Raw genomic sequence first — 15,662 nt, forward strand, 5'->3', positions numbered from 1 at the left:
ACTAATTTTAAAAGAAGTTAGCACAAAGAGCAAAAACTAGATCGAATAATTATGTCCACAATATAGAGGATCCACAATTTGTGTTTTAGAGCATAATACCTACTTTTACTGTTTTCAGGAGAAAAAAAGTGTTTGCACACATTTACTAAGAATTTTAAGCTTTGGCCATCCTCCCCCTCCCCCCCCCCAATATTTTTCATTATGGGGAAGATATAAGAATCCCATTTGTATTTAAGGCTAAAGTAGCTATTACTGTTGTTTAAACATTGAAATTTTTTATTTTTTTCTCATTTGCGAAATCAGAATATTAATATAACCCACATGGGATGGTATGAGAAGTGGCAACATAAATAAAATGAAGAGCATTTTCCTGGGACATAGTAGTTACTATTTTAATACTGTCTTCATTGTTCTTTGCAATATTAAATAGCTTCTGATTTAATATTGAACTGGACTAACAACTAAGAAGTATCACCTGCATTTGTGTTTCTAAAGTACAACTGTGAACAAATGTGTCAAAATATAATTACATACAAGGCAACAGAAATAAAGTCATTTAACTTCTCCTTCCCCAAATTAGTGTTTTAATTAATCCAAATGTCTCAACATGCTTCTTTTTAATGTTCTTTCATCTGCTATTGACTTGAAAGAAAGAAAGGCAGTTTGAAGTAAGGAAGAACCTTGAGATGTTAGCAAAGGTAGACGCCCTCAAAGTTAAAAGACCCGATTAAGGTTTGTTTGAAGGTTCTGCCAGACATATTCCAACTAATGCACTATGGAATCCGAGATATGTTTGTTCAGTAGCCTCTGAGACGGGTTGAAAATGTTTGCAGGGTAATCAAGGAGCAGTTCCCTCGCAGGGGAAGAGCTCAGAGTCTTAGCTCCTCTTTAAACATAAAATGCAGCCCTCCTTCTAGTCCTGCAATGTTCTGCCCACGACTGTTTCAGGGCTTTATGACTGACAAAGAGAGTCATTAGAAGTCTGTTTGATAGACATAACTAAGTGAATTGGAAAAAATAAAAAAGCCTTTTCAGCCCATTTGGAAATAATTGATGCGACTGAGACAGCTGTATGTGAGTTCCAGATAAGGGGATTTATGGAGAAACTATTGAAGCTAAAAAGGAAGGTGCGCACTTAAAGGTCCCAATAAAGTTGTCTGAAGACACAGAGCAGTATTCAACAGGGAAGGAGATTTAACCTGAATTTCTTTCCTGTGGCTTCCTTCGGGTCCTATCCTCTTGCAAATAAAATCGCTGTAAATGCAGTGTCACTAGGTTATAAGAAATGGATTCCAAGGGAAAAATGTCTGTACTCTCACCTTCATACTGTTTTCTCTTTTACTGTAAGTATTGTGTATTATATGATACTCCCAAAAGTTCAGCTATTTTATATTTCCTCTTCTCAAATTAGCCACTTCCCTGTGAGAGAAAGCAATCCATTTTTATTGTGCAGATTGTAACTTAGAGGATTTTGCTAATGACGGTAGACAAAGGGCAAATATTTTAAAGCATTTAAAATATTTTAAAGTATGTCTGTTTATGGGACATAATATTTGCTTTTATGGTGTGATGTTTACCTTTGAATCTAACAATTAAGAATGGATAAGAATAGAGGTATTATTGTTTACTTTTAATATGCATCTGATCTCTATTGCTTTTCCTAGCAACTGCAAATGAACTTAGTGATAACTTTAAAAAAATAGCACTTGGAAATGTTATAATGTTTGGCAATGCTTGTATTCCAAAAACAGAATAACATATTGCTGCTAATTTTAAAATTAATTTCCTGAACGGTGCAGATTGTATGTAGTATATGTTATTATATCAGCACTTTCAGAAAAGAAGGGCGATCATATGGTTCTCTAAAATTAGAAAAATAAATTAATGATATTGCAAGATAAAATACCAAAATGAGGCACTTGTGATCGTTGTAGTTCATTTGGACATCAGCTTTTTAGATATTTTTAAAAAATCACTTTTTAGAAAATGGTTCAGTCCTCTAATGAATTTGAAATGTGGGAATTTAACTTCTCTTGAGCCCTCTGAATAAGAGCAGGAGGAGATCTGGCTGCTAGGACCTACCTGAGTGACCTCTAAGCTCTTATAATGCCCAGATGTAGGTTTACTGTTTGGTAACTTACATTATCAATCATGGAGGTGCAGTTTAAAAAGTAAATAAATAAATCGAATGCTCACCACATTGTCCTTTCATAAATGCCTTACCCCTTCCAATAATGTAATTAGAACACCAGCCTTATTCCTGTAATCCAAATGTATTTTAGCTCCCCTCCTCATCTAAGCAGACTGTCTTTCTCCTGGTCCCAAGTTCCCCAGGGTACTGGTTTTAACATCTGTCTACTTTTTTTTCAGAAAAAAAATATTAATGAGCAAATGCATTTATTGAATATGAAACCTTGTATACCCCACAGCACCCGACTTAAAAATATTCTATTTGCTATGTTTGACCTTTCAAGGCTATGAGGTTAATTTTATATGGAAACTAGAAGCCTGGTTCAAAAATTCGTGCACGGGTGGGGTCTGGCTGTCCCACCCGATTGGGGCTGATTGATCGGCCAGGCTGGCCATGGGGAGGGGACATGGGAGGTGGGCCGGCTGGCCCCACCCCTGATCAGGGTGGGGGGGGGCAATCAGGGGTGGGGCCGGCAAGGGGAAGGGGCCGCAGGTGGTTGGCCGGCCAGCCCTGCCCACTGGTCGAACTCCCGGTGGAGGGGACAATTTGCATATTAGCCTTTTATTATATAGAATGATTATTGCAGTCACACCTCCCTACCTTGGGCTCACCAGAATTTCTAGTGAGGAGGGAGGACGGGAAGAGGCAGCCTCAGAACCACCCATGGTTTGAGTGTAAGAATAGAAGACAGAGGTCCTCTCCATTAACACCTTTGCCCAACTCCTCATATGACCCATAACTTTCCAGGAAATAAATCAAATAAAATTATATTAAGAGCGAAGAATGCTGGTTCCCAGGCTACGGTGGTTTAAATTAGTGTCAACTCTAATGCATTTCCATCATTTGGAGACTGGAATATTCCAGTGATTGTATATTATGGGGAGTTACCTTTTAATATATTTGTAATAACCTGTAAAATATCTGGGAAGTTCTCATAGTAGGGTGTGTCTTGACGTTAGTCTCCAATGTGTCATAATGGAATAAAAAACTAGTTGAGAAATGATATTCTAAAATAATCAAACATAGAAATGTGAATGCTTAGTAAGTGATTGGATTCAAATAGCTTTTGAAAAATTTGTGTTAATATATGTGCATATTTGTTTTACAAACAAGTTGTATTTAAAACAATAAAAACTTAGTGCATTAATAGGAGAATTAGGTTTGAAAGTTCATATGATTTTTAAAAATTCTATTTAGAAGCACTGTGAATTACTGGGAAAATAATATGTATTTCTTATATTTAAAAAAATAAACCTAAAACATAGTGGGAAATAGTTCTAGTTATGTAGCTGTATAGCTGTGGCCTGAGGTATAATGCCTTTTATAGTATATGTCTTTGAGGGAGCTTAAGGCTCTTTTTATAAACTATCTCATTATTTCTCAGGGAATTTAAGTTCCTAAGGGGCAGATATTATTATCTCTATTTTACAGACCCTGAGCCTAAGGCATAAGAACCAAGGGTCAGCTAACTTATGTGAGGTCAATAGGGAATCAATAGAGTAACTTGGAATATAATCTTTTTCTGTTATTTCTAATGTACATTTTTTTCCCTCATTAAACACACACATACACACATGCCCCATGCATAAGTTTCCTCATCATATAAGCTATTTACCTTGCCTCTGTGATTTTATTTTTTATTTTATTTCTGTTTTAATTCTATTTATTTCCCAACCACCTTATGTTATAAGCACCACTTTTTGCTTGCATCTTCAAATACTTACCTTGAAGCACATTTTTAATACCACAAAGAAAGACAAAAAATATAGATAAATTAAACTGTTAACACAAATCTTTTTCTTTTTTTAAATTAAAGATAGTTGGACTCTTTTTAAAAATATATGTATTTTTATTGATTTCAGAGAGGAGAGAGAGATAAAAACATCAATGATGAGAGAAAACCATTGATCAGCTGCCTCCTACACAAAGGGGGCTGAGCCCTCAACCGGCATTTGCCCTGACTGGGAATCGAACTGTGACATCCTGGTTCATAGGTCGACGCTCAAGCACTGTGCCACGCCAGCTGGGAATAAATCTTTTTCTTTTAACTGTGACCCCACTTCTCTTATATGTCCCATTTTTAAATTAGCAACCCATCTCCAATTTCTCCTTTTTGCCATATATTTACATTTTGGTCTTTTACTTCCTTTGGTCTAATCTATGATTGTTCTGCAGAGTTTAGAGATTTTATCGCCACAGTGACCTTCTAATGGATGAATCCAATGGACATATGGTAGTCAGCATTCATCTCCATTGTCTCTGATGCTTTTGAACGTGGAAGATTTTCTTTCTTTTTAGAAATGATATATTCCTTGGCTTCTGAGTTTCCAAAGCGACCTGGTTTTCTTACCCACCCTCATTTTTATTATTTGCTGCTGGCTCCAACTATGGAATCTATAATCGGAGCTCCAATCCCTCTTATCTATCAAACTTCATTTAGAGTTCTCAAACCACAAATCTCTCCTTTGCAATGCCTACCCTAAGCTCCCAAGCATCTTTTTGTACCTCTATTTTATTGAAAACTTGGTCATATTATGTTTGTCTTTATATAGCTATAAGGTTTAATTTCTTAAATGTGTAGGAGCATTGTTGGAACATCCTTGGAAACTATAATGTATACACAATAAATGTAGGTATCATGATTTAATGACTGAATCTAATCAGCCACACTGCCCATTCTCACTACTGTTTCTTCATAGTTCACCTTTTTTAAAAAAATATATATTTTATTGATTTTTTTACAGAGAGGAAGGGAGAGGGATAGAGAGTTAGAAACATCGATCAGCTGCCTCCTGCACATCTCCTACTGGGTATATGCCCGCAACCCAGGTACATCCCCTTGACTGGAATCGAACCTGGGACCTTTCGGTCTGCAGGCCGATGCTCTATCCACTGAGCCAAACTGGTTTCGGCCATAGTTCACCCTTTTTAACATAATCGTCTGCCTTCAATAGTTCTTTAAGCCCTTTTCTGTAAAAAATTGCCAGATCATTATCTTTAACTTCACCCTTCTAATTACATCATTCATTTGCCTAAATAAAATCATTGACTTCTGCTTCCTTCTGTTTATAATTCTCACACATATCCCACTCAGAATTTTTGGAATGATTTTCTTGGAGATCTTTTTCTTTCATAACTCATTTCATTTTCAAACACATCTTCACATTTTCAAAGAGCTGGAAGGCCGACACTCTTCCTCACGCTCTTCTTATCTTGCCTCTTTTAGAAGGACCAGTTTGCCTGTGTAGGACGTGAAATTATTATCATAAACAGAAGAATACAAAGCTCAGACACCTCAGGTCACTAGAAGTCTTCATGTCAATACTTTTGCATCTCGAGATGGAACAATGATTCTACTAACTCTTGAGGGAACTCTGTGGACACAGGAGGCCAGCTAGTTTCCTGGGCCAGTTTAGTGTTTTTTTATCCTCTTCCCATATGTTCTCTCAGTTGTAGAGTTTCTCCTTACTCTGTTTGCCTTCTCATCACCTGGGGAGATATTATAAACCACTGATATCCAGTCCCACAATGAATGCTGACTTCATTGTGTGAGTGTTATTGGCATTATATTTTTTCACTAGTGCTCTGGGTCGCTCTAAGCTACATCGTGGTTTAAGAATTACCATGTAAACCACTCTAATTCAGAATATCAGTAATTAACAAGGTGACAGGTATTCATAATGCAAACTCATTCTTTCTGTCACACAGTCGGCGAATTGCTTTACATTTTTGGTTTCAATATTTCTGGAATATAAAAATAATAGGAATTCTGTTATAAGTTTTTGTTTTTTTCTGTAAAAGTTGTCTTCTCAATAGACCTAACCTGATGATGAAGGATGATAAAATATTTGACTATCTATCATCTCCCCATCTATCTATCAATCTATGGAAATTTACATGTCTGATTGACTATTGATATTAAAGTTTAACTTTTGTAGAATTCAGGATTTAGTATTCTGTACTAATTTGGTTCACATTACCAACTTGAAAATCTTGCCACAGTAATTTTAATTATTAAAAATTATCAAAATAAGGTTTAAGGGATAGTAATACAAACTGATATTGTACTCTGCAGTTTTAATGGGATCTGTTATAAAGCAGATAGAAATTATTGATGGGTAGTTTGTGATCCATTGGGCGATACTCTACTTTAAATTTTTATTGTGAATTATTTTTCATTCAGATATTATTTTAAGTAGAACATTTTATACTAAAGAAAGCATTCATGAGTATAAGTATTTTTAGAATATATATTGATCTCTGTATTTTAAAAGTAAAACATTTTTCATCATTGAATTTAATATGGAACCTAAAATATTTCATGGAGATTAAAGTGTTCACATTCAAAATAAGGTAGGCAATTAATAAAATAAAATGCACAGATAGATTCATTGCAGTTATTATATAACACATTATAGAAAAATGATTATTTTGCACATTTGTCATTGCAAACATACCTATCACCTGTTTCTCTGCTATCCTATCAACTTTGGTGGAACCAGTGTATAAACAACCCACCATTGTCCTGTTTCCTACTTTTATATGAAAATGAAACATCATTTCTTAGGATTTCTTATTCATTTTCCTTTGGTCAATTTATAACTATAAACTATGTATTTTCTTATATATTTTGAATATCTTGCATTAGTAAGGACTGATTCTAAAAGATTTGAGACTCATTAAAATAGAATTAGATATTGCCACGTCTTGAAGTGATAATATATCTCCATGACCCTCGGTGTTCTTTCCTAAATTTAACATTGTCATTAAAATATCATCGTTCAGTAGAATATACTTTGGTGAGTATCTTCTGTGTGCAGAGCAATGTGGTTTGAGGAAACTGTCAGTGGTCTCATTTCCAAGGTGAGACTACAGACATAAAACATATCACAGAGAGTCTGCAGTCAACAGGGAGTGATAAATGAAAAAAAAGAAAAGAAAATATGTACACATAAGGTAAAGCATCATAAATATAAAGAGGTTTCACAATCTCACAACTGCAAATAAATATAAGAATTATTAATAAAATAAGGATAATATTTCTGTAGGGTATATTGTCATACATTTTGGCCCATGCTTGTACTAGAAGTATTTTATAATTGTTTTAAAATACTTTAGTCCCAGTTCAGGGAAACATTATGAAGAGAATGTGCTTTAAATGTTTTCCCATTTCCCATGTAGTTATTTGTCCTATACAATCACTATAAAATCTTTTTCATTCTGGTAAAAATCAGACTTTGCACATGCAAATGTCACAAGATGACTGCCCCCATATCGTCACAAGATGGCTGCTACAAGATAGCCAGCAAGGGTGGGCAGTTATGGGTGAACAGGCCAGCAGGAGAGGGCAGTTGGGGGTGATTGGGCCAGCAGGGGAAGGCAGTTGGGGGTGACTGGGCCTACAGGTGAGGGCAGTTGGGGGGGGACAGGCCAGCAGGGGGAAGCAGTTAGGGATGACCAGGCCAGCAGGGGAGGGGTTAGGGGGTGATCAGGCTGGCAGGCAGAAATGGTTAGGGGCAATCAGGCAGGAAAGTGGTTGGGAGCCAGCAGTCCTGGATTGTGAAAGGGATGTCCAACTGCCGGACATCCTATGGGATTGGGCCTAAACCGGCAGTCAAACATCCCCTAAGGGGTCCCAGATTGGAGAGGGTGCAGGCTGGGCTGAGGAACATCTCCCTCCCCTAGTGGACAAATTTCATGCAGCAGTACTCTGGTTCAAGTTATAAAAATGGAAAAAATGTTCTTTAACTTTCTCACTATTTTCTGGCATAATTCATTTTATACTTTATATGAGAAAGAAATGTGTGTTACAGGTTTAAAAGTCTATATATTTATGCAATTTTCAAACCACATAAGAGCTTCAAACCCAACTATTGCCATGAATAACCTCAGTCATGTATTACAGAATCTTTTCATATTGCCCTCCCCCCACGCCCCAGATATTATTTACATAACGCTGTCAATGGATGGCATTAGTTTGTTTCCTTAATGAACCTACATTTTTTATTTTGTAGTTACAATAATGTGTAAATTCCATGTATAGTAAATCTTCAGTCCAGCCAATGTCAGTATCATTGCAAATTGTGGGGTCCAATTAGATAAAGATTTGCAACATTTTAAAAATCCAGTCTAAAGGCTGTACATGATGTTACTCTTTTAGAACAAATTATAGTCATAAAAAGCACATACAATTAAATTTTTAGTTCATTTTCCATTCCCTGATTAAGAAAACTTTTATCTATTATTTCAATACTGCCCTCAAAATTTCAAGGTCAATAGGTAATTTGTTTAATATGAATGAAGTAAGAAATATATTCCTATTTTCTAGCAACTGCATTTGAATTCCTACTCATCAACTGTACCTTTAATAGTTTAAGTCATCTGCCAGAACACATATTTTTAAACCTTTAGATCATATGGAAAATGTATTTAAAATGAAGTCTTCTTACAATGTATTAATTAAATATTTATTGCTTTCTCAAACCACTGACCCTTGTTTTTATAGAGTCCATTTGTGAAAAACATATTTGAAGTGAAGACTACAGAATAGATAAAGATTGAATAAATGGGACTAACATAGATTTAAATGTGTGTTTTAGTGAAATTGCTGTTTTCTAATCTCTGTTTCAGAAAGGAAATTTTCAGGTTGTCCATAATAAAATCTAAGTTCTAGGTAGGCATTGCCTCAGAAAATAAGGAGTTAACCAAACAGATTTCATCATATCATGTTAACCATTTTATATTGAATGAGTTGTCAGTAGACCTTAATGTATGTAATTTATGTATTTTTAATAAGATCATTGACTATCTTCTACCTTAGTGACATTCAGAATCTTTTCTTTTACAGCCATTTCGTAGAGTGACGTTTTCTGTTGTGAGTCAGCCTCAGGACCCACATCAGGGGTCACTGCAGAGTTGCTATGACAGCGGGCTGGAGGAGTCAGAAACACCAAGCAGTAAGAGTTCATCAGGGCCAAGACTGGGTGCCCTTCCACTCCCAGAGGACAACTATGAGAGGACCACGCCGGATGGCAGTGTTGGTGAGGCAGAGCATATGGAAAATGGTAGGGGCAAACACAACATCCACACACATAATCACGCTAGCGAGCCGTAATCAGTAGCCTCGTGAAGGTCAGTCTAAACCCAAAATAAAACAGCTGACACTAAAACCCTTCATTTTGAAATCATAAATATTTCCTAAAGTGAATGCTAAGTAAGGGAACATAACTGTATAGGTAAAATTCACCATTGTTAGACAGCCTGTCAAAAATAAACAGTTACAAATAAAAGTAGTATCTGTTATGAAAAAAACTAAATCAGTGCATAATACTGAAATGAGAGCAATTTGAGAAAGGTCATGTGTTATTGTTTTCTTCTATTCATTTTTGTCATGCAACTATTTCTTCAATTGCAACTGTCCAGTCTTAGTGAAAGAAAATGATAGTCAACACACTTGCTCTACTCTTTCTTCTCCTAGACATTTAGAAAAGCATTTCAAACCTTTCTTCAATGATAGCTGACATAGAGTCAAGAAGGAGAATGGTATTATCTTGTTCTTGAAAGTATATTGTAAATGCTATTAGAATTCCCCTCTCACTTAAGTATACGATTTTTCTCACTTTTGTGTAAGGAAATGGGAGGAAAACAAATCATAGTACTCTATTTATCTTTCTATTGTGAGATGATTCTCATAATTACCACAACAATTGGCCTTATGCACATTTTTTTCTAAGTTACCAAATTATGATTGCGAATAGTACCTATAAAAGTTTATGCATTCATTTATGTTCCCAAAGACAATGAGGTGATTTATTTTTTGGATTTCAGGTTCTGAGTAAATGCCTGAGGAATAGGTTTATGTCTAATAATGGAATGGTGAATTTCTTACTAAGTTTATTATTATTTCAAGTATAAAAAGAGATTATATGTAGGGGAAGTAAGGGAAATCACAAACATTTTATCTCATGAAAACTGGAAATTAATTTTTTTTATCATTTCATCCCCCAAGTGAAATAAGACATTCTTTTTGTTACATAGCAGTTTCTTTAGTGATGATATGCAAATAGAATATATTAATGCAGAAGAAACTGATTTATTTCTAGAATTTTAACTATTAATATTAAAATTCAACACTAAAGAGTGATATATCAAAAGTGACCCCAAGTGAAATTATTGCTAAACTAAACAATGTTAAATAATTATTTTTCCACATTGCTATCTGGGTGAGAAGATATGATGTCAGGGTCTGATTCTTGATAATCCCTCCTGATTAATTTAGAATTTAAATGGCATTTTGCCTTATGGCTATAAAGGCATGCTTATCTGTGTGTATGGTGGTGTGTGCTTATGTTGATGGGAGTTTGATATGATCTTTAAGAATTAACTTTAGTGTTTTTGAAATAAGTATAAACATATTTGATATGCATTGGAGTGCTGATGAATATATGTTTAAGGCAAATATGTTTGAAATGCTTTGCACAAAAGTAAAAATTAAATTTAAAACACTGTAGTAATATTTTACATATGCACAAGCAAGCATGCACACACCCAGGAAGGCAGGATTCATTGATTTAAGGGCATTACTATATGCGTGATTACCTTTTGATGATACGATATAATTTTGTTTTTAAAAGTACTTGTCTCACCATAAACAACAATGAATAATTAAGTATTTTTATGTCAGCTATATTAACAGAAAAACTTTGTATCATTGGCATTATGATCACACTTTTATATATATATATATATATATATATATATATATATATATATATATATTTTAGTTTAAGTGATCCAGTGCCTTCAAAATAAGAAGGAAATGATGAATAATAAACAACATTACAATATGACAAACATGTAATGATTACTTTTAATAAACATGCATGCCATGGAAAGTTAAACAGATGAGCCTGTTAAGAGACTAGAAAGTTTCCTAAGAAACATTTCCCAAAGAAGGCTCTTAGTTATTTTTTATAACCATGTTTTTAGTCTTGGCAATAGTAAGGACCATCATAATATGACTGATTTTTCCTGACTTTGTATGTGACTGACACTTGAAATTCAGAGTTTACATAACAATTTGTAATTGGCTAGCTGTGATTCATGTTAGCCCTGCTCTGTAGGTAATGGCAGAAGGAGGAGAAGGAGATGTGATTCACTTTGGGTGATCTGAATGTAGCCCTTGACATTTGAATAAGGGTTTGGTCAGGTCCAAGTTTTCAGACCAGCTATAAAATGCAATTGTATTGCTTGCATTCTGGTAATTTCATTTTCAATTTTAATGGGTCATTCTGACATAAATAGAATTGGGATTGAAACCTGTCAAGTATTCATTTGTCATATTTAATTGGAATCCAGGTAATCGGCAGTGTCTTGCTTGGTTAGGTTTTAATCAGGATTTGTATTGGATTTTCCATGAAAATATCATTTTGGATGCTGTCCTAGTTTCTAATTATTATTACCTCAAATATTTTCCTTGAATTTTAACCTATGTGAAACTATGCAGTTATAACATGGTTTTGTATAAACTTTCATTGTAAAATTTAGAAGGTAATTTTCAGTACAATGATATACAACATTCTAACACTCCAATGTCATAATATAACTGACTATAAGTTGGGGTGGCTAATAATAAAAATAAGTTTTCACAGATGCTACAGTAAGGATACAACTAATCACAGGAAAATGTAAGTAGATAGGCAGTGAAATGCATATGTTTTACAAAAGCCTTTGTCTGGTTTCTATACTTTAGCATAATAAATAAAATTCCATTAAGAAGATGTGTGGGTTAACTCTTTATATAACAAGCTTTACCTTATATTCCAACCCACATTAGTGACAGATGCCAAATGAGATTTTCTCTTATTAGCTTAGGGAAGAAAATGCACTCTAAAATATAATTTCTTAAAAACTGATCTAATAATTAGAATGAGACCCACTAATTTGATAAATCCAAATTTGGGGTACTTACATTCATCCCATGGGTTTCTGGAAATAAATAATGGAAATTATTCCATTAAAAAAATTTTAAAATCCTTATGAATTATACATGAAAAAGATTACTAATATAGTTTTGTTCCTTTTACATTAATTATTATCAATATTGTGATTATTCAAATTGATCCTTTGATAAGACTGGTGGAAACTGGTTATTTATTATTTTATTAAAATACATTTAGTGGAATCAAATATTTGAAAATATGGAATTCAAGGTGGGAAGTGGAGTATTGATAAAATATTTGAAGATGAAATGTTAAAATAAAACCTACAGTAATGAATTGATAATTGAAGTGAAAACCAAATATTAGGTTTGAAAACATGATCACATTAAGGGCAGGCATTGGTTGTGCAAAAGCTTGCCCTGCTCTTAATTACATAGGAGCCTTCACACTTTCCCTTGGAGTGGTATTTCACAATTTCTTTAGCTCTATTGTATATATTTATCTTGGCCCCTGCTTTCATGCCATGGTCTCTTTACTCTTCCCAAAGTACCCCCTGAATCATACTTGCAAGGCTATCTTGTCTTTGCTATGTATCACTTGAGCAGATGTATTATTTAACAACTCAAATATAAAAAATGTTCCACTTGACCGCTAATTCCAGTTTTGCCATTAGGATTGTGTAGGTCACTTTCTCCATCTGTGTCTGCTTCTGGTCATCTAATAAGGCAATTAACTCAATTAACTCTAAAATCTTAGCCAGAACCAGCAATCTACAATTCTCTCCTCACATCCAATTACTCTCTGGAACAGAAAGAGACCTTTGGGTCTCTTAGTGAGATGGTGAGCAAATTTGATAATATGTGTTAATGTGGGCAGGGCAAAGGTAATTCTAGGGCCTTCCTTGCAACCCATATACCATATGCATCTTATAGAAGATAAATCAAAGTAGTGGACTGAGTGCAGTGATATGATTTCTAGCCTTATGGGAAGCAAGGTTGGTACCACTATAAGCCAAGATGGGAGGTAGTTTTGGAGCCTCCTTCAAATCACACTGTACAAGAGCCACCTGTAGATCTGATCTAGCCCTGGGTGCAATATCCTTAAAATATATTAATTATGATTAAGTGATCTCTTGGTAGAATAAGCACATTTACTTTTTTATTTTCTTGACAGTGAGTGTAAACTTTGGTTAGAGTAAGGGTGATCAAAGGGTGGAAAACAGTATGTATTTTTCTCTAGGTAAAATTACAAGTAGTTTAAGATAAAATTAAATAAAACCAGGAAAATAGCAGTTGATCCATGGGGAAAATTTTTAAAAAGTTAAATTTGGCCTCTCTAGATGCCTGAATAATTTTATGCTTCTTGATTCTCTCAGATATTTAAGAAATAATTTTGATTTGTATATATTGATATTTTTTTAATTCCCCACTTCCAAACTTTCTCTGCTTTTTCAGACTTATATAAGCTATACTTAATTGTTGCTTCATTCATTCTCACTCCACATGCTTTAACTAGTGTTTAGATTACATTGCCCCTTGAAGGTTAAAACATGTTACAGTCCACCACAAACCCATTAGGTATCTGCCATGCACTTTTCACATTGCTTTCAGAAATAAATGGCTGTCTACATGAAATATTATTTGAGAATGAACCACCATTTTTATATGAGTATAGGTACTGAGCATATAGATGAAAGTCATATCTTTGTGTGAGATAAAGGGACTTCTCTCTCTCTAGTTTCCTCCCACCCACCCGATTCTCAGCAGTCACCTGTAAGCTACTGTCATCCAGTCACTGTAGGCTTGTGCTGTTTTCAATTTAGATTGAAATATGTGGCATGGCTGCCTCTCTGTCTTCCCAGAGATGCTCATGCGCTTGTTAATGTTGCAAACATAATACCACGAAACAAATGCTCCGCAACATTTTTTTCTGGAGGAAGAGACTAACGTTCCTTGGAAAGGATTCATTTTCGTGGCTCTGCATGTCACCAGGTCACTCTAGTTGCCGGTGTCTGACGGAGGCCGCACCTTCTACTTTCCCAGCCACCTGTGAAATGGCCCCTATCCCCAAGTGTCCTCCAGAAGTCCCCATGCCCTCACTCAGGAGATCCCTGCTTACTCCCACTTCTTCAGATTTATTAGAGAGGAGCAGTGATTATAAAGACTGTCTCTGCACTGGGTTTCAGTCAATGCAGATGTACGTACAGCAGCTTTCCAGCAAAATGAGCTGCACGATCTAAAAGGACCTAAAGGAGATTTTAGTTCCAGAGCAGGAGAGGCAATGTTGTGGATAGAATGCAGTGGTTTAAAACCAGGCTTTGAAATCTGATGATATCAGTTTGAATCCTGATTTCTCCTCTTACTAATAGTGTAATTCCCTGACCTCTCTTAGCCCCACTTTTTTCAATAATAAGTCATAGAATGATTGTGGAGAAACTAAATAGGATAACAGCACCCAATAATTTATAAGTATAACAGCAGCAATAATTTCACGATATTAATGGCTGATACAATTATTTACTACTATTATTTAAATAATGATAAATGATTGTGATTATTACTTACTGGTTGGATTGGACATAACACAGTGGCTTCCTCATCAAAACGTTATAAAATGTTTAGTCTTGCAAAGAAAGCATCCTGTAATTACTGGTAAGGATGACATTCTGACCTTGAACACCTTTTGCTGAACTTCTCATTTTTGTAGGTTGACAAGGGCAACAACCAGGAGCAATGTCCTTTAAACATATAAAGGACCTAAAATGAGGGGAAGAAATAATTCTATCTTCTAGCAGCACATCAACCCAACTCTGTGCTCTTTTTCATTCTGGGTGGTTGAAGCCATTATTATCTTCCCACATTCCCTATTCTCTTTTTAAAAAGCGGTTTTACATTTTACACCTAGCATTCCAGTTGAATGACTGTTGGTCAGGTGTACATTTCCTTTGAACTGCTGCAAAATGTTCACATTGATGAGGAAAACAAGCTGAAAAAAACAGTCCAATTAGTATGCTCACCGAACTCTCAGCCCTTTCTTTTTTAATCTCAGTATTAATAATTAACACTAATAAAACCTATGGCCATATTACCCTTTTTATTCTAATTAGACCCTTTAAAACTGAATCACTCTGCTGAACCTTCTGACATTTGAGGACAGAACGAGCGCTCATCAAATCTCAAAGTGACTTTGGAGGTCAGTCAGTGGGTTTGTTGCCTCCAGACTCTCAAAGCATTCGCTTATCTCTATTTTAATGCACTTATTGAATACTGCATTCTATGTTTGGCTTCCTATGTAGTTAAGGTATCATCTCCATGTTTGCCACATAGCTTTTTGCTTATAGGTTGTAGGTACTTCTTCCTTGGATTTTCCCAGATCTGTGTATAAAATACTTGATGTTGCTGAAACATGACACTGTTAAGCATCTTTTAGGTGATAAAGAAACTCTGGAACTTGGGTTTTATAGTGTAGTTGGCACTCAACCTCAGAGGTGAGCCTACTTACTGAGAAACTGTTTCATCTCAATATTCTTC

General features: G+C 35.0%; 1 protein-coding gene across 3 annotated transcripts in view; it reads left to right on the top strand.

Moving 5' to 3' along the window:
* Positions 1 to 15,662, top strand: part of PCDH7 (protocadherin 7) — a 429,980-nt gene that overhangs the window by 189,931 nt on the left and 224,387 nt on the right. For 2 of the 3 annotated variants that reach the window (XM_036330824.1, XM_036330839.1), the window contains exon 2: positions 9,039 to 9,255. In XM_036330824.1, coding sequence (XP_036186717.1) covers positions 9,039 to 9,255 — 217 coding nt within the window. The remainder of the gene's footprint in view (positions 1 to 9,038; positions 9,256 to 15,662) is intronic. The other variant, XM_036330833.1, reaches the window with a different exon arrangement.

The sequence above is a fragment of the Myotis myotis genome, unplaced genomic scaffold (assembly GCF_014108235.1).
Source record: "Myotis myotis isolate mMyoMyo1 unplaced genomic scaffold, mMyoMyo1.p scaffold_m19_p_1, whole genome shotgun sequence".
In the NCBI taxonomy this organism is placed as follows: domain Eukaryota; kingdom Metazoa; phylum Chordata; class Mammalia; order Chiroptera; family Vespertilionidae; genus Myotis; species Myotis myotis.